Source organism: Bison bison, unplaced genomic scaffold (assembly GCF_000754665.1).
Source record: "Bison bison bison isolate TAMUID 2011002044 unplaced genomic scaffold, Bison_UMD1.0 scf7180017864134, whole genome shotgun sequence".
NCBI lineage: Eukaryota > Metazoa > Chordata > Mammalia > Artiodactyla > Bovidae > Bison > Bison bison.
The window spans coordinates 5,734,083-5,760,888 of NW_011494706.1; the positions used below are offsets into that span (position 1 = coordinate 5,734,083).

At 40.9% G+C, this 26,806-nt stretch overlaps 1 protein-coding gene across 3 annotated transcripts; it reads right to left on the bottom strand.

The window, feature by feature from the left end:
• Positions 1-230: 230 nt before the first annotated feature.
• GNGT1 (guanine nucleotide binding protein (G protein), gamma transducing activity polypeptide 1) lies at positions 231-25,279 on the bottom strand. 3 transcript variants are annotated; one of them, XM_010839772.1, is made up of 3 exons: positions 6,435-6,494; positions 6,241-6,343; positions 231-501 (listed from the first exon to the last, which is right to left on the bottom strand). In XM_010839772.1, the coding sequence occupies exons 2-3, from the start codon at positions 6,334-6,336 to the stop codon at positions 373-375; spliced, it is 225 nt and encodes a 74-aa protein (XP_010838074.1). In that variant the 5' UTR covers positions 6,337-6,343; positions 6,435-6,494; the 3' UTR covers positions 231-372. The 3 variants fall into 3 exon arrangements, with proteins under 3 accessions (XP_010838074.1, XP_010838073.1, XP_010838072.1); XM_010839771.1 differs by having other exon boundaries at positions 241-501; positions 6,241-6,346; positions 6,435-6,443; XM_010839770.1 differs by lacking the exon at positions 6,435-6,494 and adding an exon at positions 25,218-25,279 and having other exon boundaries at positions 373-501.
• Positions 25,280-26,806: the final 1,527 nt, after the last annotated feature.

The following is a 26,806-nucleotide window of genomic DNA, read 5'->3' on the forward strand; positions in this document are numbered from 1 at the left end:
AAGTTGAGGAAAATATAGGTCTAACCAGGAAATTTCTAGGTGGAATATTAAGGATGTTGAAAGGGTAATGGATAAATATAAAACATTTACTATATGCTGGCATCCAGAATAATATAAACTCATTATAAAACACATTATTGTTAAAGAAAGGGATCAATCAATATTTGTTGTCAATTATGTGTTAAACCCTGTGGTAAGTACTTTAAGAAAACCATAGACTCACACATTATCACATTCCAAATTTTATTAACCACTTATATTTATAATTTTAAATTTTATGTATATGCTTAACCATATTATTACATGTGACCAAACATTAGTACATCATTAAAGCTCAAGATATTCCACGGGATTCAAAAAAAGAAAAAATTCTTATGAAATCACACAGCCTCCTTTGAGCTCCTTGAAGGGATTTTTGTCCTCTGGGATACCCTTTACTAATGGATCCTCCCCAGATCTTTCTTCAACATAATCCCTGAATTCTTCACAACATTTGGACACCTTAAAGGAAAAAAGAAAGAGATGATTCATTTGGTTTAATGGAGAATACTTCAGAATCCAAGAATGCATTTATAATAACCATTTGTGTGTGTGTGTTCTATCTTTTTAATGTGACTCTGCTTTGGGCCAACACACTCATACTTTGTACAAGAGAAGAAGAAACATTGACAGCAGCTCCCTCCTCTGTCCTTGTGGATATCTTAGAGCAAAGACTAATCAGCTGGCCAAACACCAGCTAAGGGTTCTCAGCAGATACTGCCTCCAGCCTCTTTAAAGGAGACAGGATCCAGGGATCAGAACACAGCTGACAACACAAGTCAAGAATGTTACCAGAGTAAGCATTGATTAAATGTTTTTCCTCATTCCAAAAATGTGACCTGTGAAGGTGGAAGGGAATGAATCATTGTTAAATTCCAGGCTTATCACCACTCCTGGATTCTCAGAAGGATACACTTGTAATTTTATTTTAAGCTTGTCTAATGATTGATCATGATTGTGAACTTGAAGGTAAGCTCCAAAGGGAGCTGACTGACTTGTTCACATGTATCGCAGGCATCTAGAACAGAACCTATTTATTTGTGTGTGTGTGTATATGTGTGCTCAGTCATGGCTGACTCTTTGCAACCTCATGGACTATAGCCTGCTGGGCTCCTCTGACCGTAGAATTTTCCAGGCAAGAATACTGGAGTGGGTTGCCACTTCCTACTCCAGGGGATCTTCCCTCCCCGTGTCCTGCATTGGCAGTCGGTTCACTATGCCACCTGGGAAGACCCTTACATTTTACTGGTGTTCAGTAAAAAAATAATGGCTGAACCAAATCATTTGTTTTGTTTATGAGCTTGCTCCTTAGTCATCTGCAACCTTATAGTAATGACTTTGTGAAAAATCAGGCTTTAGTATTTTAATTAATGGACTCAGTCAAAGCCTGTTAATGTACCATATAACATACTGTTTAGAGAGAGGCAAAGTTCTATACATGTGTAAATATAAGTGTGTGTGTTGTGTATATGTATACATATGCATATACACGCATGGGGCCACGTTATTCATTCCTTTTAATTGTCAACTTGTTTTGTTTTCACTTAATACACCATCATGGTATTAACACAAAGGTGTTTTATTTTTGGCAGTCCAGGAAGTAACCATTCCGCAAGTTATCTAAGGAATTTATTGTTTTGTTTTAATAAAATCTTCATGCTACTTTTTTTCGTGGAAGTTCTAAGCAACATCAGACAGAAGACTTAAAACTACTTATAACTCTGCAAACTCATTATCTGCGTATTAGAACAAATCATTTCTAACTGGGGGCGGGGCACTGGTCAGGTGGCTCCTTCATACGATGATACTTGGAGTTTATGCACACATTTGAACAATATTAATTTGAAATATACAATGATTTAGAATCACATTTTTTCCTCCTCAAAATTCAAACTTGAGATTTAGATTCACTTTTCCCCCTTCTTCCAAACACCAGCTCTTTGGGCCCCAACTGGATGTCAGCAACAGGAATCAGTGAGGGTTAGTTCTGACAGTGTCTGGTTAGGATCTGAGAATACTGAGGAGCAATAATTACCTACAATCCTATGTGAGTGTATGTGGTTCAAAACTCTATTATATACAGTTTAATACAAGTTTACACAGCACGGTGGAAAGAACATGGACACTGGATTCAGGAGATCCCAGGTTTGATTTTGGCTCTGCTCACTTACCAGCTGTATCCTTATTTAAAACAGTTTATCTAAGGTTTAACTACTCCATCTATGAAATAGAAGGAACATAGGTTGCATTAAATATCTGGCATAGATAGTGAAGCAAATGGTAGCTATTAACTACAAAGACTGCCTTTCATTTTTGCTTATTATATTCACTTAAAGTCATCACACAGAGAAAGCAATGGCAACCCACTCCAGTACTCTTGCCTGGAAAATCCCATGGACGGAGAAGCCTGGTAGGCTGCAGTCCATGGGGTCACTAAGAGTCAAGTACGACTAAGCGACTTCACTTTCACTTTTCACTTTCATGCATTGGAGAAGGAAATGGCAACCCACTCCAGTATTCTTGCCTGGAGAGTCCCAGGGACAGAGGAGCCTAGTGGGCTGCCGTCTATGGGGTCGCACAGAGTCAGACACGACTGAAGTGACTTAGCAGCAGCAGCAGCAGGAAAGTCATTACAAATCTTTTTAGAAGTTGGATGCCAAGAGTTGTCCCAGTTTGACAATGCTGCTGTTTAGTCACTAGGTCATGTCTGATTCCATGTGACCCCATGGAATATAAGCTGCCAGGCTCCCCTGTCCATGGGATTCTCCAGGCAGGAATATTGGAGTGGGTTGCCATTTCCTCCTCCAGGGAGTCTCACAATGCTACCACCTTGATAGCAAGGTTGAGGCATATTATGGATCAGTCTGGTTCATAGATATCAATAAAAATTTTTAAAGTAATAATAATTACCTATTGTTACTATTCCCATTTTATAGAAGAAGAAATTGGCATAGCTAAGTTAGCTAACTTAAGTGAATGTTACACAGGGAGAAAGTTGTGGAGCCGGAATCTGAGTCAGATATGGTTCCGGAGGAGACACACTTAACCATACTATGATGGACACTATGCCATCCTATGTCAGAGCTCTGGGTTCAGGCCTGGAAAGTTCTGTGTGTGTGTGTGTGTGTGTGTGTGTGTGTGGTTTTGGCAGTCTGATACTAAATTAAATTGACTTCCAAGAGCAAAGACACATTATGTAATAGGAAAAGGAACCAGAAAGCCTGACAAAATGGGGATGTATGTGATGTTTATCCAAAACAATAATTCCCAGGTGAACCTGCCACAGTGAACAGTAAACATGAAGATGACCAAACTGCATATAAAACAATCCTGGCTATATAAATAACAAAACAGCTTTTGGATGTTTCAAGTATAAAAGAAAAAATCATTAACTCCTTTATCTCAAAAGTTTATTTTCCCACAAATTATAAAGATAAGGGTTTTAACTTTTTTGGTGTATGTTCCAAGCTTTTGTGCTGTTTAAAGATTTAATTTTTATCTTTACAACAAAGTATGTTTGGCCAGTATGGAAAGGGCAACAGGGAAGTTTGAGACAATTATAAACATAAGAGAAGCCAAAATTCCAACTTTTACTGGGAGTGAGAGTTTTGAGCAAAGTTTGAAGATAATACAAACTCCTTTTTTCACTTTGGCCTGATAAAACAAGTGTTTTTAAGAAACATGAAATATACTCTTATGACTTGTGGAGGAGTTTTTGTTCTACTGATGTTTCTAAAACAAAGAGATCTGAAATACATATCTACATTTTCCAAGCATCAGTCACTGTTTGTTGGGTGGAAAGCTTTATTTCTTTGCCATTTCTGCTCCTTCTAATGGGAGAGGACTTTGGGTAACGGTTTTTAAGATCTGAGAAATGTTTGTAGGAGAAACCAGCGAGTTCTTGTGCCTGACCTCATTTTTATTTTCAAAGAAGGAATAGAATGTACTCATTCATTACTGGCCGTGACAATGCTGGAGGGGATGACGTCTTGGCTAAGAGTATTTGAACAATATCAAATAAAGAGAAACATCAATTTAGTAAAGTAAAAACAAAATGCCTATATGCATTGCTTTACTTTATTGCTTAGCTAAAAAATATGATGTCTCATATTCTTCATTTTTTCTCTCTCCACCCCTTTTAAAAAAATAATCTATAAAAATGTAAAAACATTTTAGTTTAGCAACCATACAAAAACAAAAACAGGCCAAGGGCTGGATTTGGCTTATGGAACATAGTTTTCCAGGCTGTTAATTTTAACTCTAAATCAAAAGATAATTATGATTATTAATTTTCTTAATTTCTGATGAATTTTATCTGAACAACTTATTTTCAACTATACTGAGCTTCTCCAGTGAGTGATGTGAAAGAGGAAAAATAATTTTCCCTCTACACTTCTAGGTTCTTAACTGAGATTACTCTGTAATAAGAAAGGCAGATTAACAGGAGAAAAACAAGTTTAAAAACATGTATACCCTCTGTATACAAGGGAGAAACTCAGGAAAACTGAGGCACTTCCTGAATTAGTTCAAGTCACCACCTTAAGTACTGCTACAATGAAAGACAAAATAAGACGGTGGGTGTGGATGACAGGGGTGTGGACAGCCAGTTAAGAGCTTAAGATAATTATCAGACCCTTACCTGGAAAAGTCCCTGGAGGCTCATATGGTAAAGAATCTGCTTGCAATGCAGGAGACTTGTATTCAGTCCCTGGGTTGGGAGGATCCCCTGGAGAAGGGAATGGCTACTCACCCCCTCCAGTATTCTTGCCTGGAAAATCCCGTGGACGGAGGAACCTGGCAGGCTATATAGTCCACGGGGTCTCATAGAGTCGGACACAACTAAGCAACTAACACTTTTCATTACCTTAAAATAATTCATGACAACCTATCCCTTAAGGATAAATATTTCCCTTTCTTATGTCAGAATACAACCTCTTGGCTAAGCCCTCATAAGCCCCTGACTTTCTCTTCCCTGGAACACTCTCCAAGTTTTACCCAAATCTGTCTCCTGAATTGTAATATTTAAGAGCCCCAAATAAACATTTTTTATTAAAAAAAAAAACAAAACAAAAAACAAAAAAAGGATAAAAGAAAAGCACAGTGTCAAAAAAAAAAAAAGAATAAAAACAAACAACAGGCCCAAATGGAGTCACTTGTGCTAAGCCCCACATCAACAAACCAAAACTTAATATCTAATTTAACTGCAGTTTCAACGTTTCCCAAGAGTAAACCTAACACACAGGAATTTCCCAGTCTGCATGAGCTAATCTGCATGAGAGACCTCCTACTCTTCCCCCAAAGGAAGTTGTTCCTGCCTGAAATAATTGTTTCTTTGTTTATGACTTCCTTGTCCCGCCCCTTTGTCCCTATAAAAACCTTCCATTTTGCACAGCTCCTTGGTGAGCCTTTCTACTTGATAGATGCGATGCTGCTCAATCCATGAATTATTTAATAAGGCCAATTATGTCTTCAAATTTACTCAGTTACATTTTGTTTTTTAACAACAGTAAACAAGGGGATGGTGGTTAAGCAGATTTAAATCCTTGTATTCCCCACTGATAAGAGTTTCTAGCAACTTAAGAGTCATTCTCGGAGAAGGCAATGGCACCCTACTCCTGTACTCTTGCCTAGAAAATCCCATGGATGCAGGAGCCTGGTAGGCTGCAGTCCATGCGGTCGCTAAGAGTCAGACATGACTGAGTGACTTCCCTTTCACTTTTCACTTTCATGCATTGGAGGAGGAAATAGCAACCCATTCCAGTATTCTTGCCTGGAGAATCCCAGGGATGGGGGAGCCTGGTGGGCTGCCATCTATGGGGTCGCACAGAGTCGGACACGACTGAAGTGACTTAGCAGTAGCAGCAAGAGTTATTCTTCTCCTCCTGATACAGAGGAGTGAGTGCTTGTATGCATGCTAAGTCGCTTCAGTCATGCCCGACTCTTTGCAACCCTATGGACCAAAGCTCACCAGGCTCCCCTGTCTATGGGATTCTCCAGGCAAGAATACTGAAGGGGGTTGCCATTTCCTTCTCCAGGGGATCTTCCTGACCCAGGGATCGAACTCACATCTCTTATGTCTCCTGCATTGTCAGGCAGGCTCTTTACCACTAGTGCCACCTGGGAAGCCCCACAGAGAAGGAGACACCCTTACCAATGGAGATGTCCCTTACAAATAAAATTCAAAAGAGGACAGCAGTTTACCAGCATTCTTTCCAGCGTCACTTCTTTCTTGAGCTGGTCGACTTCCATCTTCAATTTGTCCTTTTCTGTCAGGTCCTCAATATTGATCACTGGCATCTTCTGCCTGCTGAAAAAGTATAAAGTTTTATACACCTGAATTGTCAGACTCCCTTCAAGTTAATGTAAGCCAAACCTTCCTTCAGCTCTGAACTTACTAAGCAAACTGTTTGTTTTAACTTCCTTTGATAACCAATTTCTCTTGAATCCCTCCAAACAATACTAGCCTACGCACTAGCCCTGAGATTTTAAGGCTTTCTTATAATCTTCACTAATATGATTAAGTATTTAACTCTAAACACCTGCTAGTAGGTTTGTGGAGAGGTCAGTTTAGTCAGTATATAATCTTAAATATCCAGTCCTTTTCCCTGTTTCTTGGCACAGTGTATAAACTGAGGTTCCAACCCTCATCTCCAACTCCAAAACCCTCCATTATATGATTTATGCCATTTAGGTTAGTTTGAGGTCACTGAGGACTGCCCATTAATTCTCTAAATCACTAGAGTATTTAATCTGGTATTAACAGAAAAACATGCAAAAAGTATCATTATAAGTCCCTTATAAATAATGGATTGACATATGAACCAACAGGATGAAAATACACCAACAAATGATCTTGCTAATTAGGAACAAACTAGTATCTTACTTAGATTATACCCAGAATTTTTTTTTTTTTCTTTTTGTATATTACTGTCACAATGAATTGGATAGCAATGATGAGCAAATGCAGCAAGTTAAAGGGGACGTGGTGAGTCTGATCTCCCGATGTGTATTATAAAAGAATTAGGGCAGTAGCAATATCTTCTTCTTCTTAATTAAATCAGTGGGCAATGGGAAAGATAGTATAGTATTTTGGTGATTCCTTTATGAAACTGCCTGGAAAATATTTCACTGTATCCAAGTGGCATCATGCTTTGTGATCTGTCCTCTTTCAGTCTTGCCTTTCCTTTCGTGTCTCTAATCCAACTTCTATGATGACATATTTTTATGAAAGTTAGATACGCTCGGGTCATATGCTATTTTAGAAAAGAGCTTAAAGTCATACATATACATAAAAATATGCTGCTAATCATATGTTAGCAATTAATTTATTTCCTTGTATTTATATAGTATTTTCATTTCCAAAACATTTGAGGAAATATTATTTTCCTTCTTAGTTTTATAATACTCTGTTCTTCTCTGAATAAAAGAGATAGTTTAGCCTATTTTCAGGGATAAATGCCTACTGATGCCAACAGAGAGGTAAAAGAGAAAACCCAATGGACATGCGTGTGTGTGTGTTAATCACTCAGTCGTTGTCTGACTCTTTGTAACCTCATGTACTGTAGTCTGTTAGGCTCCTCTGTTCATGGAATTCTCCAGGGAAGAAGAATGGAGTGGGTAGCCATTCCCTTCTCCAGGGGATCTTTCTGACCCAGGGATCCAACCCCAGTCTCCTGCATTACAGGCAGATTCTTTATAATCTGAGCCACCAGAGAAGCCCACCCAATGGATACCCAAAGCCAGTATTTCCTATACTTTTAACTTTCATTTTGCATTTTTAATTTTTTTCTATTCTACGAATCCCACTGTGCAATTGTTGTTTGGTATTTGAAAGCCCATTCTCAATTTTATTCTTACCTTCCTTCTCACCTCCTTTAGACTATCTGCAAAAGTTCACAAGCACATCTGTTTCTCCTGATCATTTTTATTTGTTGACATTGTCCTTTGCAAAACTTTTCCCCATCTTGGAAAATGTTTTCCACTTGGCAATGGCTTTGAAGAATCACTTTAGGAACTTGTTGAAACAGAAGCCCAACTTAGGTTTTGATTTAGGGTAGGGCTTAGAATTTCATTTTCTCTGTTGTGGAGAAGGCTTACGATATATTGGCAATAAAATGATCATCCACTAGCACTTGCTAGCTGTGTGGTCCTGACCAAGTTCTATAACCTCTCTGTGACTCATTTTACTAGGAAATAGGAGCAATGATAGTATCTACATTGTAGATTTCTTTGCTTGAGAAGAATGAAGGTTGTATAACACTTGGAGCATGGAGTAAGCACTCAGTCCACGGTAGCTGATGTGACTCACTTACTCTGTACCTCTAGACTCTCACATTGTGCTCTTATACCTGTCACTTGCTGATACGTGGCTTTAAAAGTGCTCTTAAAGGATATCACGCGGACACGATTTAGGTCCTGTAGTACCACGTGTAGTAGATGCTGTTGGTGCCCTTTCCAGACTCCTCTTTCTCTTTCCAGGGTGGGTTATTTGTCCCTCTAGAAGCTGTGGGTATTGACACACACCTTTTCTTATGTTTTCCCTTGGCTGATGAAAACCTTCAACTGATGATACCTGGCAGATTATGACAACTGGCCCCTGTGAGTGTTCTGTAGCAAATGGCTGCCTGAAGCGGGGTTCTGATAGTCCAGACCACTGCCTCTGGGCTGAAAAGCCTTGATATAGCTGAGCTGAGAGCCTTCCTGAGCATCCCATGGGTTCAGGATGAAGCTAGACTTCTGAAACTACATCTTTTCATACCTTCTCCTCCTTCAGCCTGCTTTCCTCATCAGAGATCTCTCCTGAGCACTCACCCTCAATAAATCACTTGGAAAAGGGCCTCTGTCTTAGGATCTGCTTCCGAGACACACTGAAACACAATAGATTATAAGAACCTTTACAACAGCACCCATTTCTTTTATAACATATGTCCTTACCACTCTGTATTGTTTTGTATATTGTTCAGATGCAGAAGAGAACCATGAAGTACTGATAAAGCCACTTGCAACCTATGTCAGAAATATTTACCTCGACATAGAGAAAAGTGCAAGATGTTGTAGAGGAGGAAAAATAATTTTCTCTCTACCCTTCTAGGTTCTCGGCTGAGAAAATCCTGTAATAAAAGATTAATAGAAGAAAAATGAACAGAAGTTTAGTAACACATATACCTCCTGTATACATGGGAGAGACCCAGGAAAACTGAGTAACTTCCTCAAATGGCCCAAGCCACCACCTTAAAGACTGCTTCCTGCTAAAGACAAAAGAAGATGTTGTGGAGGGGGAGGAGGAGTCAGTTATGGGAGGTATTCAGGCAAAGCACAGTAAACGAGGGCTATGAGATATGAGTTGCTGTCTTCTCCATTGATAGAGTTTTTAGAGATTTAGACTCCTCCTCCTCTTTCTGGTACAGAGAGGGAGACACCATTACAAATGGAGAGTTCGCTTAGAAATATAAATGTCTCTTATAAAAGAATAACTTCTACTTGATTTTCATGGCTTCTCCTATGTCTGCTGTTTCTTAAAAATAATCAGCTCAAAATACCTCTTATGCCAGAGAGACGTATTGTGAGCTGGCATCTTATTCTCCCTTCCAGTACCTAACTCCACGTTATTAACAAATGATTTCTTAACTCTAAAATGCTCTGATTCACCATATTTAATAACAAGTTAAGCAAAACACACTTCATTTGATGTGAATCTTAGAAGGTGAATCTTCGACAATTTGAGAATGCTTGCCAAATTTGATACCACAGGTCTTGTATGGAAAAATTCAAAAAGTGAAGATCAAAACTCTGACCACCCGCAAGGACACCTAGATACACAGTGAAACACAGCCTATATTATCTGCATGGAGATACACACACACACACACACACACACACACACACATAGATCTCTCTCTCTCTCTGTCTCTAAATATATCTATCTATCTATCTATCTATCTATCTATCTATCTATCTATATCTCCATGCTCAGAGTTGTATTGAAGTCAAAGATTTAAAAGCATTTAGATATAATATCATAGAACTACTTTTTTACAAGCCTTATTGGCGTATAGTTGATTTACAACATTATGTTAGTTTCAGGTGCACAGCGAAGTGAGTCACTTGTAGACACACATATACCCACTCTTTTTTGGATCCTCTTTTCCCATATAGGTCATTACAGAGTATTGAGTAGAGTTCCATGTGCTCTACAGCAAGGTTCCTATTATCTATTTTTCCATAGTAGTGTAATTTTCAACAGCAATCTCCCAATTTATTCCTCCCACCTTATCCCCTGGTAACCACAAGTTTGTTTTCTACATCAGAAATCTACTTCTGTTTTGCAAATAAGTTCATTTGTACCTGTTTTTTTTTTAATTTCATAAATAAGCAATGTCATACGATATTTGTCTTTCTGTGTCTGATTTACTTCACTCAGTAGCACAATCTCTATTTCCATCCATGTTGCTGAAAAGGGGCATTATCTTGTTCTTATTATGACTGAGTAATATCCATTATGTATATGTACCACATCTTTTTATCCATTCATGTTTTGATAGAATTAGCTGGCTTCATGCCGTGGCTATTGTAAACAGTGCTGCAGTGACCACTGGGGTGCATATATCTTTTGGAATTATGGTTTTCTCCAGGGAATAGGACTGCCGGATCATATGGTAGTTCTATTTTTAGATTTTTTTAGAAATCTGTTCTCCATAGAGGCTGTACCAATTTACATTCCCACCATCAGTGTAGTGAGTTCCCTCTTCTCCATAGCCTCTCCAGCATTGTAGATTTTTTTTGATGATGACCATCCTGAGCAGTGTGAAGTGATACCTCATTGTAGTTTTGATTTTTATTTCTCTAATAACTAGTGATGTTGAGCATCTTTTCATGTGCTTTTTGGCCATCTTATCATCTCATTACTATTTATCCCATTTGCAGATGAGGCAAAGGAGATCAAGAGAACTGACGTGTCCAAAATCACACTGTTGTTAAGAGTAGAGCTGGGGTTATAACACAAGTGTTTGTTTTCTGGTCTGGGATGATTTCCATTCTTGCAAACCACTCCCAGTTACCCTCTTCAAACTAGTTTAAAAGACTGGATTTGCTTTTCTTTCATGTACTCCATTCTTACAGAATTACTTAGAGAAAGAGAGCACAGAGTTGACAGGGAGGGCTGAAGACTCAGAACAACAAGCCCAGGTAGCAGGTACAGCTAACTAACTCAGGGAAGAAAGATACTCGCATCAGGTAGAAGATACATCACCTTTTACCTCTTCTTCCACCCTGCACTACCAGGGTAGCTGTTGCTGCTGCTAAGTCGCTTCAGTCATGTCCGACTCTGTGAGATCCCATAGACGGCAGCCCACCAGGCTCTCCCGTCCCTGGGATTCTCCAGGCAAGAACACTGGAGTGGGTTGCCATTTCCTTCTCCAATGCATGAAAGTGAAGTCGCTCAGTCGTGTTCGACTCTTCTCGACCCCATGGACTGCAGCCTACCAGGCTCCTCCGCCCATGGGATTTTCCAGGCAAGAGTACTGGAGTGGGGTGCCATTGCCTTCTCTGATCAGAGGAGTTAAGGTCCAAAAAAGCCAAGAGGAGTAGAGGCGGGGGAGACAGAGCAGTGGTTCTCAATGGGAGCAATAGTGCCCCCTAGGGGGCCTTTTGAAACCGCCAGATTGTTTATGGTTTTCACTGGTTTTGTAGGTATGGGTGAAGGATGTTGAGGACAGAACAGTGTAGAGTAGCTTGTTGTTTTAGTCGCTAAGCCATGTCTGACTCTTTGCAACCCCATGGACTGTGGCCCACCAGGCTCCTCTGTCCATGGGATTCCCTAGCGAGAATACTGGAATGGGTTTCATGCCCTCCTCCAGGAGCTCTTCCCAACCCAGGGATCAAACTGGCATCTCCTGTATTGGAAGATGGATTTTTTTTTTTTTTTTTTAAACCACTGAACCATTGGGCTTCCCAATAGAATAGAGTAGCTTCAGTTCAGTTCAGTTCAGTTGCTCAGGCGTGTCTGACTCTGTGACCTGATGGACTGCAGCATGCCAGGCCTCCCTGTCCATTGCCAACTCCCGGAGTTTACTCAAACTTATGTCCATTGAGTTAGTGATGCCATCTAACCATCTCATCCTCTGTCGCCCCCCTTCTCCTCCCACCTTTAATCTTTTCCAGCACCGGAGTCTTTTCAAATGAGTAAGTTCTTTGCATCAGGTGGCCAAAATATCAGAGTTTCAGCTTCAGCATCAGTCCTTCCAATGAATATTCAGGACTGATTTCCTTTAGGATGGACAGGTTGGATCTCCTTGCTGTCCAAGGGACTCTCAAGAGTCTTCTCCAATGCCACAGTTCAAATGCATCAATTCTTCTGCACACAGCTTTCTTTATAGTCCAACTCTCACATCCATACATGACCACTGGAAAAACCATAGCCTTGACTAGACGGACGTTTGTTGACAAAGTAATGTCTCTGCTCTTTATCTCTAGTTTGGTCATAACTTTTCTTCCAAGGAGCAAGCGTCTTTTAATTTCATGGTTGCAGTCACCATCTGCAGTGATTTGGGAGCCCCCCAAAATAAAGTCTGTCACTATTTCCACTGTTTCTCCATCCATTTGCCATGAAGTAATGAAACAGGATGCCATGATCTTAGTTTTCTGAATGTTGAGCTTTAAGCCAACTTTTTCACTCTCCTCTTTCACTTGCATCAAGAGGCTCTTTAGTTCTTCGCTTTCTGCCATAAGGTTGGTGTCATCTGCATATCTGAGGTTATTGATATTTCTCCCAGCAATCTTGATTCCAGCTTGTGTTTCATCCAGCCCACGTTTCTCATGATGTACTCTGCATATAAGTTAAATAAGCAGGGTGACAACATACAGCCTTAACACACTCCTTTTGCTATTTGGAACCAGTCTGTTGTTCCAGGTCCAGTTCTAACTGTTGCTTCCTGACCTGCATACAGATTTCTCAAGAGGCAGGTTAGGGTCTGGTATTCCTATCTCTTGAAGAATTTTCCACAGTTTTCAATAGAGTAGCTTAAGGTCTCATTAATATCTTTCAGAGTTTCCATAGGTTTCTTGACAATTTATTTAGAATTAAAGGAAGATCCCTTGTTGTAGAAAATGGCAACCTATTCCAGTATTCTTGCCTGGAGAATCTTATGGACAGAGGAACCTGGTGGGCTACAGTTCATCGGGTCATAAAGAAGTCTAACATGACCTAGTGACTGAACAATGACAAGGACAGTGTAAAGTTAAAAGGCTATTTGTCTTATGTTTACTTTTAAACATTATAGATTAGAGTATTTTGAAGAAAACTTGACTAATAAAACAATTAACTTATAAGGACTATATTGGAGAAAATTACTACAATTAATTTTTAAAAGTCTTTTGTTTTTTACAGAGAATCAATCACAGATTCTTTGAAATAGAAATGCTGTTCAGTTCAGTTCAGTAGCTCAGTAGTGTCCGACTCTTTGTGACCCCATGAATCGCAGCACGCCAGGCCTCCCTGTCCATCACCAACTCCCGGAGTTCACTCAGACTCATGTCCATCAAGTCGGTGATGCCATCAAGCCATCTCATCCTCTGTTAGGACACTTCAAATATGTTGATTCATAAACATTCAGTTTGACACATCTTTCAGACACAAATCCACTCTGTTACGTAAACTTGTAATCATGGGTATAAACTTTCTCTTCTTGTACTTTTCTTTTTCATCTTGACATTATACTTGGGACTATTAACAAATAATAGCTCACATTTTTATTCATTTGTTTAATAAATATTTACTGAGTTCTATTATGTGCCATATAGTATTCTGGATTCTTGAAGGTAGAGCAGAGAAAAAAAAAAATTAGAATACTTACATTCTCATGAGGGAGACAAACAATAAACAAGATTTAAGAAATTAAATGTAGCAATATATTGTGAAAAGTGTTAAGGGGAAAAATATAACGCGGAAGGAAAAGGAAATGTCAAGAGAAGTTATTTCAGTCATTGAGAGAGTGGCCAGGACAGGCTTCTCCGAGACAGTGCTATTTGAATGAAGACCCGAAGGAGTGATGGCGTGTCTAAGAGAACACTGCATGTATCCAAGAGAAGGTGGCTCCAGGGATCAGTGAGTGAAAGGGTAGCAGTGAACCAGCATGAAAGTGATGAGTCAAGTGAATGTGGGAGAAGAATAGCACGAGATATCAGGACTTGCAGGGGTCTTTCAGGCCACTGTAAAGATTCCGGCTTCATTATGAGTGACAGGGAACACGGGAGGGTTTTGAGTAATAGAGTGATATTATCTGTCATATGTTTCAGCATCATGATTCTGGCAGCTATTTTGAGGTTAGAACATAGAGGGCAAGGGGAGAGGCAGAGATGAGGCAATTTTGGTAATTAAGGTGAGACATGATGGTGACTAAAATCAGAGTAATAGGTGCGGAGGTGGGGACACGTGATGAGATTCTCAATATATTTTGAAAGTAGAAATAATAGGACATGCTGAGAGATCAGATATAGGAATTAAAAGAAAGAAAAAGTCAAGGTAACTCCAATGATTTGAGTCTGAACAACTGAAAAAGGAATCTGCTATTCAGTTGGTGTAAAAGTAATAGCGGTTTTGGACCCTGAATTTTAAATATAACTAAGGTCAAATACATCTTATTAATCAAAGTAGGAACAGTGATAGTCAACACATTTTTGCCAATCAGAAGTCATTATGTATATTCCTGTAGCAAAAAAAAAAAAAAATTATTATCCGTGCTTCAGGATTTGACGAACTCTTGGAAATCATTTTCTGCCTCCTGCTGGTCTGGTCATGGAAGCATTTTCCCTGTAAAATTTTGTCAAGATGCTTGAAGCAGTGGTTGGTTGGCAAGAGGTCAGGTGAATATGGCAGATGAGGCAAAACTTCGTAGCCCAATTCATTCAACTTTTGAAGCACTGGTTGTGTGACATGTGGTCGATTATTGTTGTGGAGAAGAATTGGGCATTTTCTGTTGACCAATGCCAGCTGCAAGGCTGCAGGCATTGCAGTTTTTGGTGCATTCCATCAATTTGCTAGGTGTACTTCTCAAATGTAATGGTTTCACAGGGATTCAGAAAGCTGTAGTGGATCAGACCAGCAGCAGACCACCAGTGACCATGACCCTTTTTTGGTGCAACTCTGGCTTTAGAAAATGCTTTGGAGCTTCTCGCTCCAACCACTGAGTTGGTTGTCATGTAAAATCCCATTTTCATCACATGTCACAATCTGATTGAGAAATGGTTAATTGTTGTTGCATATAATAAGAGATCGGAGAAGGCAATGGCAACCCACTCTAGTACTCTTGCCTGGAAAATCCCATGGACAGAGGAGCCTGGTAGGCTGAAGTCCATGGGGTCGCTAGGAGTTGGATATGACTGAGCTACTTCACTTTAACTTTTCACTTTCATGCATTGGAGAAGGAAATGGCAACCGACTCCAGTGTTCTTGCCTGGAGAGTCCCAGGGACGGGGGCGCTTGGTGGGCTGCCATCTATGGGGTCGCACAGAGTCAGACACGACTGAAGCAGAAGACGACACTTTAAAATGATGATTTCTTCTTTTTTTGAAATGCAGTCAGTTCGTGAGGCACCTACTTATCCAGCTTTTTCGCCTTTCCAATTTGCTTCAAATGCCAAATGACCATAGAATAGTCGATGTTGAGTTCTTGGGCAACTTCTCATGTAGTTTTAAGAGGATCAAGATTTGATGATGCTCTCAGTTGGTCATTGTCAACTTCCGGTGGCCGGTCACTGCACTCCTCATCTTCAATGCACTCGTGTCCTTTGCAAAATGTCTTGAACCACCATTGCACTGTACGTTCATTAGCAGTTCCTGGACCAAAGGCATTGTTGATAATTTGAGTTGTCTCCGCTGCTTTATGACCCATTTTGAACTCAAATAAGAAAATCACTCTAATTTGCTTTTTGTCTAACATCATTTTTCCATAGTCTAAAATGCATATAAAATAAACAGCAATAATTCATTAGCAAAAACCATAAAGAAAGAAATGTGTATTAAAATGATGTATAACATGGCCACATTTATTTAAGAATGCATTCCAGTATCAAGTGGCAAAGTTCAACAATGCAAAACTGCAATTACTTTTGCATTGTAAAAGTTTAGGGGAAAGGCCAGAGCTTAGCAGACAGCCAGAAAAAAACAGAAAAGAGAAGAGAACAAAGGCTTAACCTGAACCCGCTAAAGTGAGGAGATGAGATGAAATTAATAAAGGAAAATGAGCTTGTTGTGATGAGGATTAATTGGTTAATAACTTCTGAGCATTTACCGTGTGCCAGACACTGTGTTGAACACCCATAGGTATCCCTTTATATCTGTGTATCTACTCTTTTTCCTCTTTCTACATGGGCCAGTAAAATGATAGCTACTAACAAGCATTTGTTTATTCAGCAAATATTTATTAACTCCCAGGGACCAGGTGCTCTTGATTGCTAGGTGTGGAAGCAGCAACAAAATCAACTTTCTTATCTCTTATGGTGTCTATACTACATCCTTCCATAAATCACTCTTTTTCTGTTGAGAGTTTTTTTCCTATTACATAAAAGATAGTTTGTGTCTGGCTTTTTTTTTCTTCCATCTAATCAAGTTGATTACACATTTTATCATATTTGGTTTTTCAAAGCCAGTTGCTTTTGTATTTGTTGCTATTTTTATTACACGGATTGCATACCAATCTCTTTCAACCTGTAGCTAAGCACAAGTGAGCCTAGACATTCAAATAGATTCTATGACAACTCGCTTTCTTCTCCAGGGCAACTCTGGTTCTCTGTTTCTACTGAGCAAGTTGGGTTTTTAAGACACTTGAAAAGAAGTAGGAGAGTGGTAATAATAAAAAATTGTTTATTCCCCAGATACTTATGAGATCCTACTTTCCAGGTCTTACTAAATCAACTAAGTAGGGAAAAACCAAAAGAATATAGTATGATGAAGACTAAAAAAAGGCATTTTGAGAATGAGAAGGATTTGAAATTGTTAGCTACTGCTGAAAGGTTAGACAAAATATAGTTGGGAAAATGTGGTCTCTGGTGACCTTGGAGCCAGCTGCTTTCTCATATGTATTGGGAGGTCCAGTAGGATGTGGCAACGGGATGGGTTGCCCTTGACAAGAGCACTTTTTCTTCCTCTTCTCAGGGCGAAAGCTTACTGAATGGAATGTGGGAAAAAATGGGAGATGAGGAAGTGGAAGCAGATAGTGAAGATAACATTTCTGAGAGGTTCTGCTGGGAAAGGGAGTGGTGAAGTCGGGTCCTAATAGGAAAGGGCCATAGAATCGACTGTGAACTGCAAGTTTGGGATGAAAAAAATCAGAGATAGAGGACTCCAAATGGAAATTTATAACCTGGGTATTTGTGCTGAAGGATGAGAATGGGTCAGAGCTGATGTCACAGAGGGGTGAGAAAGCAAAAGAAGAAAGGACCCAGAAAAGCGGCTAAGGGGTTGATCTCTGGACCAGGGCATGTCCTCTATTGCAAGAGAAAGGAAGATAGAGAATACAGGACAGTCCGTTGACCAGTAGGAACAACTCACCCTTCTCTGACTCGTTCAGTATATCTAGTCCAGACTAGTACTCAATTCTCTTCTAATACAAACATTTCAGTTCAGCTCAGTTTTCCTCTCACTAACAGTCAATAAGAGGGAAAAAACAAAACAAAACCGTGAGTGCTAGGAGATGCATGTGAAATGAAAGTCACTCAGTCATGTCTGACTCTTTGTGACTCCGTGGACTATATAGTCCATGGAATTCTCCAGGCCAGAATACTGGAGTGGGTAGCGCTTTATGCTCCAGGGGATCTTCCCAACCCAGGGATCAAACCCAGGTCTCCCACATTGCAGGCCCCTTTCAAACAGCAGCTCGCGTCTCCTTCTGCCCCCAAATGGGCAGGTTGTCCCCACTTTGTGACTTAATACACAAAACTTTTCTACATAAAGCTACAGCAAATGAACGTTTGAATGGCTTATTATGACACATTAGTAAGTAATGTATACCCAACATGGGATCTGGGCTAGAGTATAAAAATAACAAGACTTTCTCACGAAAGTGTATCTTTATACTTGAAAGGTCAAGACCCATTACTCTCTGCTAAATATAACCCTGAAAATAAGGTCTTTAGCGATTAACTCTCCCAATCCTCTTATCTGATTATCAACTTCGGCAGATGTTTCTCTTAGAGCCTTAGAGCAGTGCATTTAAATTGTAGTTCTCTGCTAGTTCTCAATTATAATTTCATACTTGAGGAGAAAGGAAAACTGAGATAGAGCTGCCCAGGTACTGAACTAGGGTCATGAGCACATGTTCTGTTAAATGAGTCTGACTTTAGTCCCCATGAACGTGGAAGAAAAGGATGTGGGCCCAGTGAGGCCAGGGGAACCAGAAACCAGACTGCTTGTGCGACTTGTATATGTAGTTTTGACCAAGTCACATATCTATCGAAAGCTTCAGATCCTCATTTGCAGAGTGGGGAGAAAAAAGTATTTTCCTCAAGTGGTTATTGTGGGGGCATTTAATGAGTGCAAAGTACAATGTAAACTCTGAACAGACATTTATTGCTACTGAGGATCCTACATGGTGTACAAGAGCTCAGGGAAATTTTTCCTTCCTTCCCTCATTCTTAATCTGCCGCTCTTTCTAGTGGATTGGTAACCTCAGCTAGAATTCTAGATAGGTGGTGAAGCTGCACAATGCTAAAAACTTGGGTAAAATAATTCAAAATCTGTCCCAATCTTCTCAGTGCCCTACACAGTTAAATGTCCAGCAACCTGGATGAGAAAAAAGATGGTCTGCATTCCAAGTAGGCATGATATTTGATGGAACATACATCTAGGAAGAAGAGAAAGGAGGGTTCTGAAATCCTGCCTTCTTGAGGAGGGTAATGCTTTGCTATAACCCCAGCTCCTAAAAGAACCAACCAAAGCAACTAGCTGATGAAGAAAAGAGCCTGTGTCCCGCAGACACAGAAGACGCAATATGAGATACATTGACCTGGATTGGTTTTTATTGTGAATTGAGCTCTTGCTTAAGTTTTGATTTCTTCCTCCATGGTCCCATAGAACCTTGTACAGATTTTTAATATTGTACTAAGAACACTATATTGCAACTGGGTCACAGAGTGTTTATCTGTCTACCCTATTTTGCCATGAGATACCTACTGTGTTTATCATCTTTGTATCCCAAATGTACACAAAGGCACAAAATTGGACACACTTTAAATGTTTAATCTGCTTATTTTTAAAATAGGTGAATGAAAGAATGACCACGGTAAGAGACACATAATATACTTCATTATCTAGTTCTGCTTAGGGAGAAGGAGAATAATAAAATTAGGCATAGGGAATGTCTCATGCTTTTAAGTGACTCCACCTTATTATGTAACACTGATAAATGCACTCTGTGTCCGACAGAGGGTGCGATAGAGCAAACATTTCCTCCATAGCCCAACCCACTAGAAAATTGTCTAGCTGGTGAAGGAACTGTCTAAACTTTAACAAAACTCGCGTGACCACTGACTCACTCAGAAGAGATTAGCTGCCTTTCTTTGCAGATGTGCAAACTCCTTGTTATTGCCAGCTGGATTCATTTCAGATTTTATTTTAACAGGGCTAAACTAACAGGAAGCAAGTTCAGTTCAGTTCAGTCGCTCAGTCGTGTCCGACTCTTTGCGACCCCATGAATCGCAGCACACCAGGCCTCCTTGTCTATCACCAGCTCCCGGAGTTCACTCAGACTCACGTCCATCTAGTCAGTGATGCCATCCAGCCATCTCATCCTCGGTCATCCCTTTCTCCTCCTACCCCCAATCCCTCCCAGTATCAGAGTCTTTTCCAATGAGTCAACTCTTCACATGAGGTGGCCAAAGTACTGGAGTTTCAGCTTTAGTATCATTCCTTCCAAAGAAATCCCAGGGCTGATCTTCTTCAGAATGGACTGGTTGGATCTCCTTGCAGTCCAAGGGACTCTCAAGAGTCTTCTCCAACACCACAGTTCAAAAACATCAATTCTTCGGCACTCAGCCTTCTTCACAGTCCAACTCTCACATCCATACATGACCACGAGAAAAACCATAGCCTTGACTAGATGGAAGAAAGTAGGGAAAACCACTAGACCATTCAGGTATGACCTAAATCAAATCCCTTACGATTATACAGTGGAAGTGAGAAATAGATTTAAGGGACTAGATCTGATAGATAGAATGCCTGATGAACTATGGATAGAGGTTCGTGACATTGTACAGGAGACAGGGATCAAGACCATCCCCATGGAAAAGAAATGCCAAAAAGCAAAATGGCTGTCTGAGGAGGCCTTACAAATAGCTGTGAAAAGAAGAGAAGCGAAAAGCAAAGGAGAAAAGGAAAGATATAAGCATCTGAATGCAGAGTTCTGAAGAATAGCAAGAAGAGATAAGAAAGCCTTCGTCAGCGATGAATGCAAAGAAATAGAGGAAAACGACAGAATGGGAAAGACTAGAGATCTCTTCAAGAAAATTAGAGATACCAAGGGAACATTTCATGCAAAGATAGGCTCGATAAAGGACAGAAATGGTATGGACCTAACAGAAGCAGAAGATATTAAGAAGAGGTGGCAAGAATACACAGAAGAACTGTACAGGCAGCAAGAACTTTCTTTACTGACAAGTTATCAATGTAACTTGGAGAAGGAAACGGCAACCCACTCCAGTATTTTTGCCTGGAGAATCCCAGGGACAGAGGAGCCTGGTGGGCTGCCATTTATGGGGTCGCATACATGCACTGGAGAAGGAAATGGCAACCCACTCCAGTAATCTTGCTTGGAGAATCCGAGGGATGGAAGAGCCTGGTGGGCTGCTGTCTATGGGGTTGTACAGAGTCGGACACGACTGAAGCAACTTAGCAGCAGCAGCAATGTAACTCCTTAAGTGGTGATGTTATGTTATGATATGCATCCCCAAATCACTGAGTTAAATTAATTCTCCTCATTCTTTCAAAAGTTAGACAGGTCACCACTCCCTCGGGTATCTGACAGAAAGGAAGACCATCTGCCTGAATCCTTTCCTTAAATTCATGGTCACCTTTGAGGTCTGTGGGGCGCTCAGAGGATAGAACAGAATGCTCAAAACTTGGCAATTCTAGAAGCAATTGTGTTCCAAATCAACTGCACATCCACTTGTTACGGGGCCAAGGTGGGGGAGGGTGTGGGAAAGAACAGAGGCAAGAATCTGACATACAAATGCTGCTCCTGAACCCACAGGAGTGTATGTGCGCTCCAATTCTGGTATTTACGTGGACACTAAATACTCTAAGGGCTTCCCTGGGGGCTCAGATGGTAAAGAACCTGCATGCAAAGCAGGAGACCTGGTCAATCCCCGGGTTTGGAAGATCCCCTGCAGGAGGTCATGGCAATCCACTCCAGTGTTCTGGCCTGGAGAATCCCCATGGACAGAGGATCAGACCATGGGGTTGCAAAGAGTTGGACATGTCTGAGAAATGAAGCAGAAAATACTCTAAGGTCCTGACACAGTGGAAAGAGCCTCAATCTGGCTATGTCAGAAAGAATCCAGGGCTGACTAAGTATCAGGAATGTGGGTTCTAGGCTCAGCTCTGCCAACAATGAAGGCAAGTGAACATGACCAACCATTTTATCTTTCTAGGCCTCAACTCATAAAGGTAAAATAACAATACTGGAACAGATGGTATTGACAGTTCTTTTCAGCATTCATTCTATAAGAATGGGGACTTCAAAGGTTTCTCAGTGGTAAAGAACCTACCTTCAATGCAGGAGATCTGAGTTCAATCCCTGGGTTGGGAAGATCCCCTGGAGGAGGGTATGGCAACCCACTCCAGGATTCTTGCCTGGAGAATCCTAAGGACAGAAGAGCCTGGTGGGCTACAGTCCATAGGATTGTATTTGTCAGCCCAGTTGAGTTGGACATGACTGAGCACTCATGCACGCACCATAAGAATGTACGAATTCCATGCCTTATTTTACAGATCTCTAAGCTATTTTGAGCCTCTGTCTTTAGCTGCGCCATTAGAGCTGTCACTTGGTCTGGCAATGACAAATCAATCTGGGTGACTGTTCTTCCCAGTTCCCTCCAGCCTTGCACTTCCTGTTGACTCGGATAAAGAAATTCTGTTTCTCGGCTGTGCTGTGCTAACCTTTTGGCCTAGATACAGGTTTAAGGAGATAGAAGTACTATGACATCCGTATGGAGGCTGATTGTAGTGGTCACATAGCTCCTTTCCACATGGTCCTAAAAATAAATTTAGCAACTTAAAGTAGTCCCAGGAATTTTAGCTTCCTCTTATATTGGAAAAGATCTTTTTTAGGGATATAGAAATACTCAAGAGTTTTGCAACTGAGGGGTAATGTTATTCCTGATCACCTGGATTGACAATTTCACACTCCTAACTCCCCCATGTGTTCAGTTGTCCTTCCCTGTCCCTGCTCAGTGGTCACAGAGCTGTTAGAGACATGCTCCATTTGGGACAGAGCAACGGAGGAAACTGGACTTTTCAGGTGGCTCAGCGGTAAAGAATCCACCTGCCAATGCTGGAGATGCAGAGACGTGGGTTTGATCCCTGGGTCAGGAAGACCCCCTGGAGAAGGAAATGGCAACCCACTGTAGTATTCCTGGCTGGGAAATCCCATGGACAACAGAGGAGCCTGGAGGGCTACTGTCCATGGAGTTGCAAAAGAGTAGGACACAACTGAGAGACTAAACAACAACAAGGGAGGAAATGGACATGTCTAGAGCACCTCTGTGCACAGACTGCAGCCTGCGTCCATAGCCTCTGTACCTCAAAGGGGTGAAAGGTCTGGTCTTGCCCTCATGTCCCTCCATCTGTTACACAGCAGGCCGGAGGGCAGTGAGCGCCTGCTGGGGCTGATGCTCACCTCCCCAGAAGAGCTCCTCACAAAGCAATATCTGACTGTGCGATACCTTCTGAAGTGGAGAGGTGACCTCTGAGCTCAGTCAAAGAGGAAATCTGATGGGAGCAAAGTCACGGGTTGCAGTTCTGCAAGGTCAGTCTGTGATGCTCTGCTTCTCGATTGTGGTTGGTGCTCCATCTTAAAATGTTGTGCCAAGGCTTTCAGTGGGAACTGGGACATGGGGTGACTGTAGTGGATTCTGTGCCTGTGTGTGAGGAGCTGAAGCTCATCTCTCTGAGTTCCTAGGTGCTTTCCTTTTAATCCTCATGTGTATGTGTGTGTGTGTGTGTGTGTGTGTTAGTCGCTTAATCGTGTCTGACTCTGAAACCTCATGGACCATAGCCCTCTAGGCTCCTCTATCCATGGGATTCTCCAGACAAGAATACTGGAGTGGTTGCCATGCTCTCCTCCAGGGGATCTTCCAGACCCGGGACTGATCCCTTAAGAACTGTGCATTTTGTCAATTCTATGACACTCCTTTTTTCTTATATTATCTCTGAAGTTGGAATGCATCTTATATTCAGCGTGTGTGTATATGTGCTTAGTCATGTCCAACTCTTCGCAACCCCATGGACTGTAGCTAGCCAGGCTCCTCATGTGATTTCCCAGGCAAGAATACTGGAATGGGTAGCCATCCCTTCTCCAGGGGATCTTCCCAATGCAGGGATCGAACCTGGGTCTCCTGCTTGAAGGCAGATTCTTTACTGTCTGAGTCAAATCCTCCCAGCACACTTATAAGGGACAGTAAGTATATCCATTTCACAGGTAAGAAAACTGAGGCTCTAAGAGTTTATGTAACTTTTCCAAAGAAGCAAGAAAGAAAATCCAGGTACCCTCTGACTCCCAAGTCTGCTTTCCCACTGCACCGTGCAATTCCCCAAAATAATCTGCCCTAATTCAAAATATTATTCTTTCTATTAATACATGAAGCAAAAAGTGATCACAAATTGCTAGCAGCTGAGAACAAAGAACAATTGACAATAGTCAATGCTGAATGGTAATTGTGTCTGAGTCTCAATCCTTGAATCTGTTTTTAGTCCATTTGGGAGACATATTTAAACAGATTCAGAAGAATGCAAATAAGTTACCTTTGAAGTTGAATTAGCTTTTCTTCTCAACATTGTTGTTGTTGTTCAGCCACTCAGTCGTGTCTGACTCTTTGTGACCCCAAGGACTGCAGCAAGCCAGGCTTCCCTGTCCTTTACCATCTCCCAAAGCTTGCTCAAACTTATGTCCATTGAGTTAGTGATGCCACCCAACCTTCTCATCCTCTGTCATCCCCTTCTTCTCCTGCCTTCAATCTTTCCCCAGCATTAGGGTCTTTTCTAATGAGTCGGCTTTTCCCATCAAGTGACCAAAGTATTGGACTTTCAGCTTTAGCATCAGTCTTTCCAATGAATATTCAGGATTGATTTCCTTTAGAATTTACTGGTTTTGATCTCCCTGCAGGCCAAGGGACTCTCAAGAGTCTTCTCCAACACTACAGTTCAAAAGCATCAATTTTTTCGGTGCTCAGTCTTCTTTATGGTCCAACTCTCACATCCATACATGATTACTGGAAAAACCATATGGACCTTTATCAGCAAAGTACTGTCTCTGCTTTTTAATACTCTGTCTAGGTTTATCATAGCTTTACTTCCAAGGAGCAAGCATCTTTTAATTTCATGGCTGCAGTCACCATCTGCAGTGATTTTGGAGCCCAAGAAAATAGTCTGTCACTGTTTCCATTGTTTCCCCATCTATTTGCCATGAAGTGATTGTCTCAACATGATCCTGGCTAAATGTCTGGTAAAAGTTCCCTCCCCTATTAGTATTTGGGAGGTATTGGGAAGATCTAATCTGATTCTCAGAGGAGTATATATTTCCAAAACCAGCTGGCTGCCTCAGTGTTTGACTTGCTGGGGCCAACTCGCGTTGGCTCTGGTGAACTCAACTGTATTCATTAATTTCCAACTCTGGTGGTTTGGAATCAGCCATAACTGGGAGCATTTATGCCATGGAAACCAGTAAAATATTCAAACCAACACACCCTTCCCCCATTTCTTTTTTCCTTCCTGGCAAACTGGTTGTTCACTTTATCCTTATAACCCTGTCACTCTTAACCACAGATATCTAGCAATCTGACAGTATAAGTGACACAGAGTATTTCCAGACCAGGCTAGTTTTCCTAGGAATATGGTTCGTTGCCATGATACCAGGAAAACCGAGAACTGGCCCTAGGCGTTATATGTGGAAATATCCCAGATCACTAACTCACCTTGAGCAGAGAGATTTTCCGAAACTGGAAAGAACTCTTGTAAACTCCCTTCAGTATCTTTGGAAGCAGCCAGGAATAGTTACTCTCTTAAGAATATTAAATAGAGCAAAAGGAAAAGGTGGAGGAAGGAAATACACAGTCATCAAGAGAACCCATTAAAATATTCTCCAAAAATATCCTTCACATTTCATATAAAATCCCAGGGTAGACCATTTGTTTTGTATAAACAAAAGGCTAGGCTCAGGCTATTATGTCAAAGCACCACTGAATGGTAATAGACAAACTGACACTGAGAAATGTATGGGAAGCAGCTGATTTGGTCAAAGCTTCAGGATCTACTCACCACATCCCTCAAGGCCATTGCTTTTTGGATTTTCCTGTTCCGGGTCCAAAAACACAGTTATAACTCAAACACATGGCTGACAGGGGTGGAAAATCATTTTGGAAAACTATTTGGCAGTTTCTAACATTTTAAAGTATTTTATTCGAGAGTAATAAGAGTTGTTTGCATACACAAAGTAGTAGCCCCAAACTAGAAATAATACAAATGTCCAGTAACAGGACATTTGTTGTATACTCATACATTGCAAGACTACTCAACATTTACAAGGAACAAACTCTGAAAGAGCATGTGAGTGTGTGTGTTAGTCGCTTAGTCGTGTCCGACTCTTTGGGACCCCATGGACTGTGACTCGCCAGGCTACTCTGTCCGTGGGGTTCTCCAGGCAAGAATACTGGAGTGGGTTGCCATTCCCTTCTCTAGGGGATCTTCCCAATCCAGGGATTGAACCTGGGTCTCCCACATTGCAGGCAGATTCTTTACAATTTGAGCCACGAGGGAAAGCCCCTATAATAGCATATGTGTGTCTTAAAAACAGTACAGTGAAGTACAAAACAGTACATATTTTATGATTCTGTTTGCATGAGATTTAGAACAGGGGAATCAAATCTATGCTGATCAGAAGAGCTATTGTTCCTGGCCTAGGGTTGGAAGGATGGACTGGGAAAGGGTATAAGAGAATGTTCTGGGGTGATGGAAATGTTCTAATTCTGGATTGGAGTGGTGATTACAAAAGTATATATAATTGTCAAAATTGATCTAACTATACACTTAGACATATTATGAGCCCATGAAATGTAAATTAGACCTCTACTGAAATATGAATATGTGTGAAAGTGTTAGTCCCACAGTCATGTCTAACTCTTTGCGACCCCATGGACTGAAGCCTGCCAGGCTCCTTTGTCCATGGAATTCTCCAGGCAAGAATAGAGTGGGTTGCTATTCCCTCCTCCAAGGGATCTTCCCTACCCAGGGATTGAATCTGGTCTCCTCACTGCAGGGACATTCTTTACCATCTGAGCCGCCAGGGAAGCCCGTATCTATGTATAAAGTAAATAGATACGCATATGCTTACATTTGTAATCTAATTAAAGGATATAATGTAATAAGCTCCGCTTCCTTGGGCCCTAGGAGTTTCACACTTTGTACCCGGCAAAGACATAGACTTTGTGCTTTCAAAGTGTGGGTTCAGGCCTCTGCGTGATGCTGCACGTTGGAACCTTGTGCAATCACACCCAGGTCATTTCCC

Excerpts from the sequence above, each read along its gene's own strand:
- GNGT1 (XM_010839772.1), bottom strand. The coding sequence starts at position 6,336 with ATGCCAGTGATCAATATTGAGGACCTGACAGAAAAGGACAAATTGAAG. Across the intron at positions 502-6,240 it reads TGACGCTGGAAAGAATGCTG|GTGTCCAAATGTTGTGAAGA; the intron begins GTAAACTGCTGT and ends TTTTCCTTTAAG.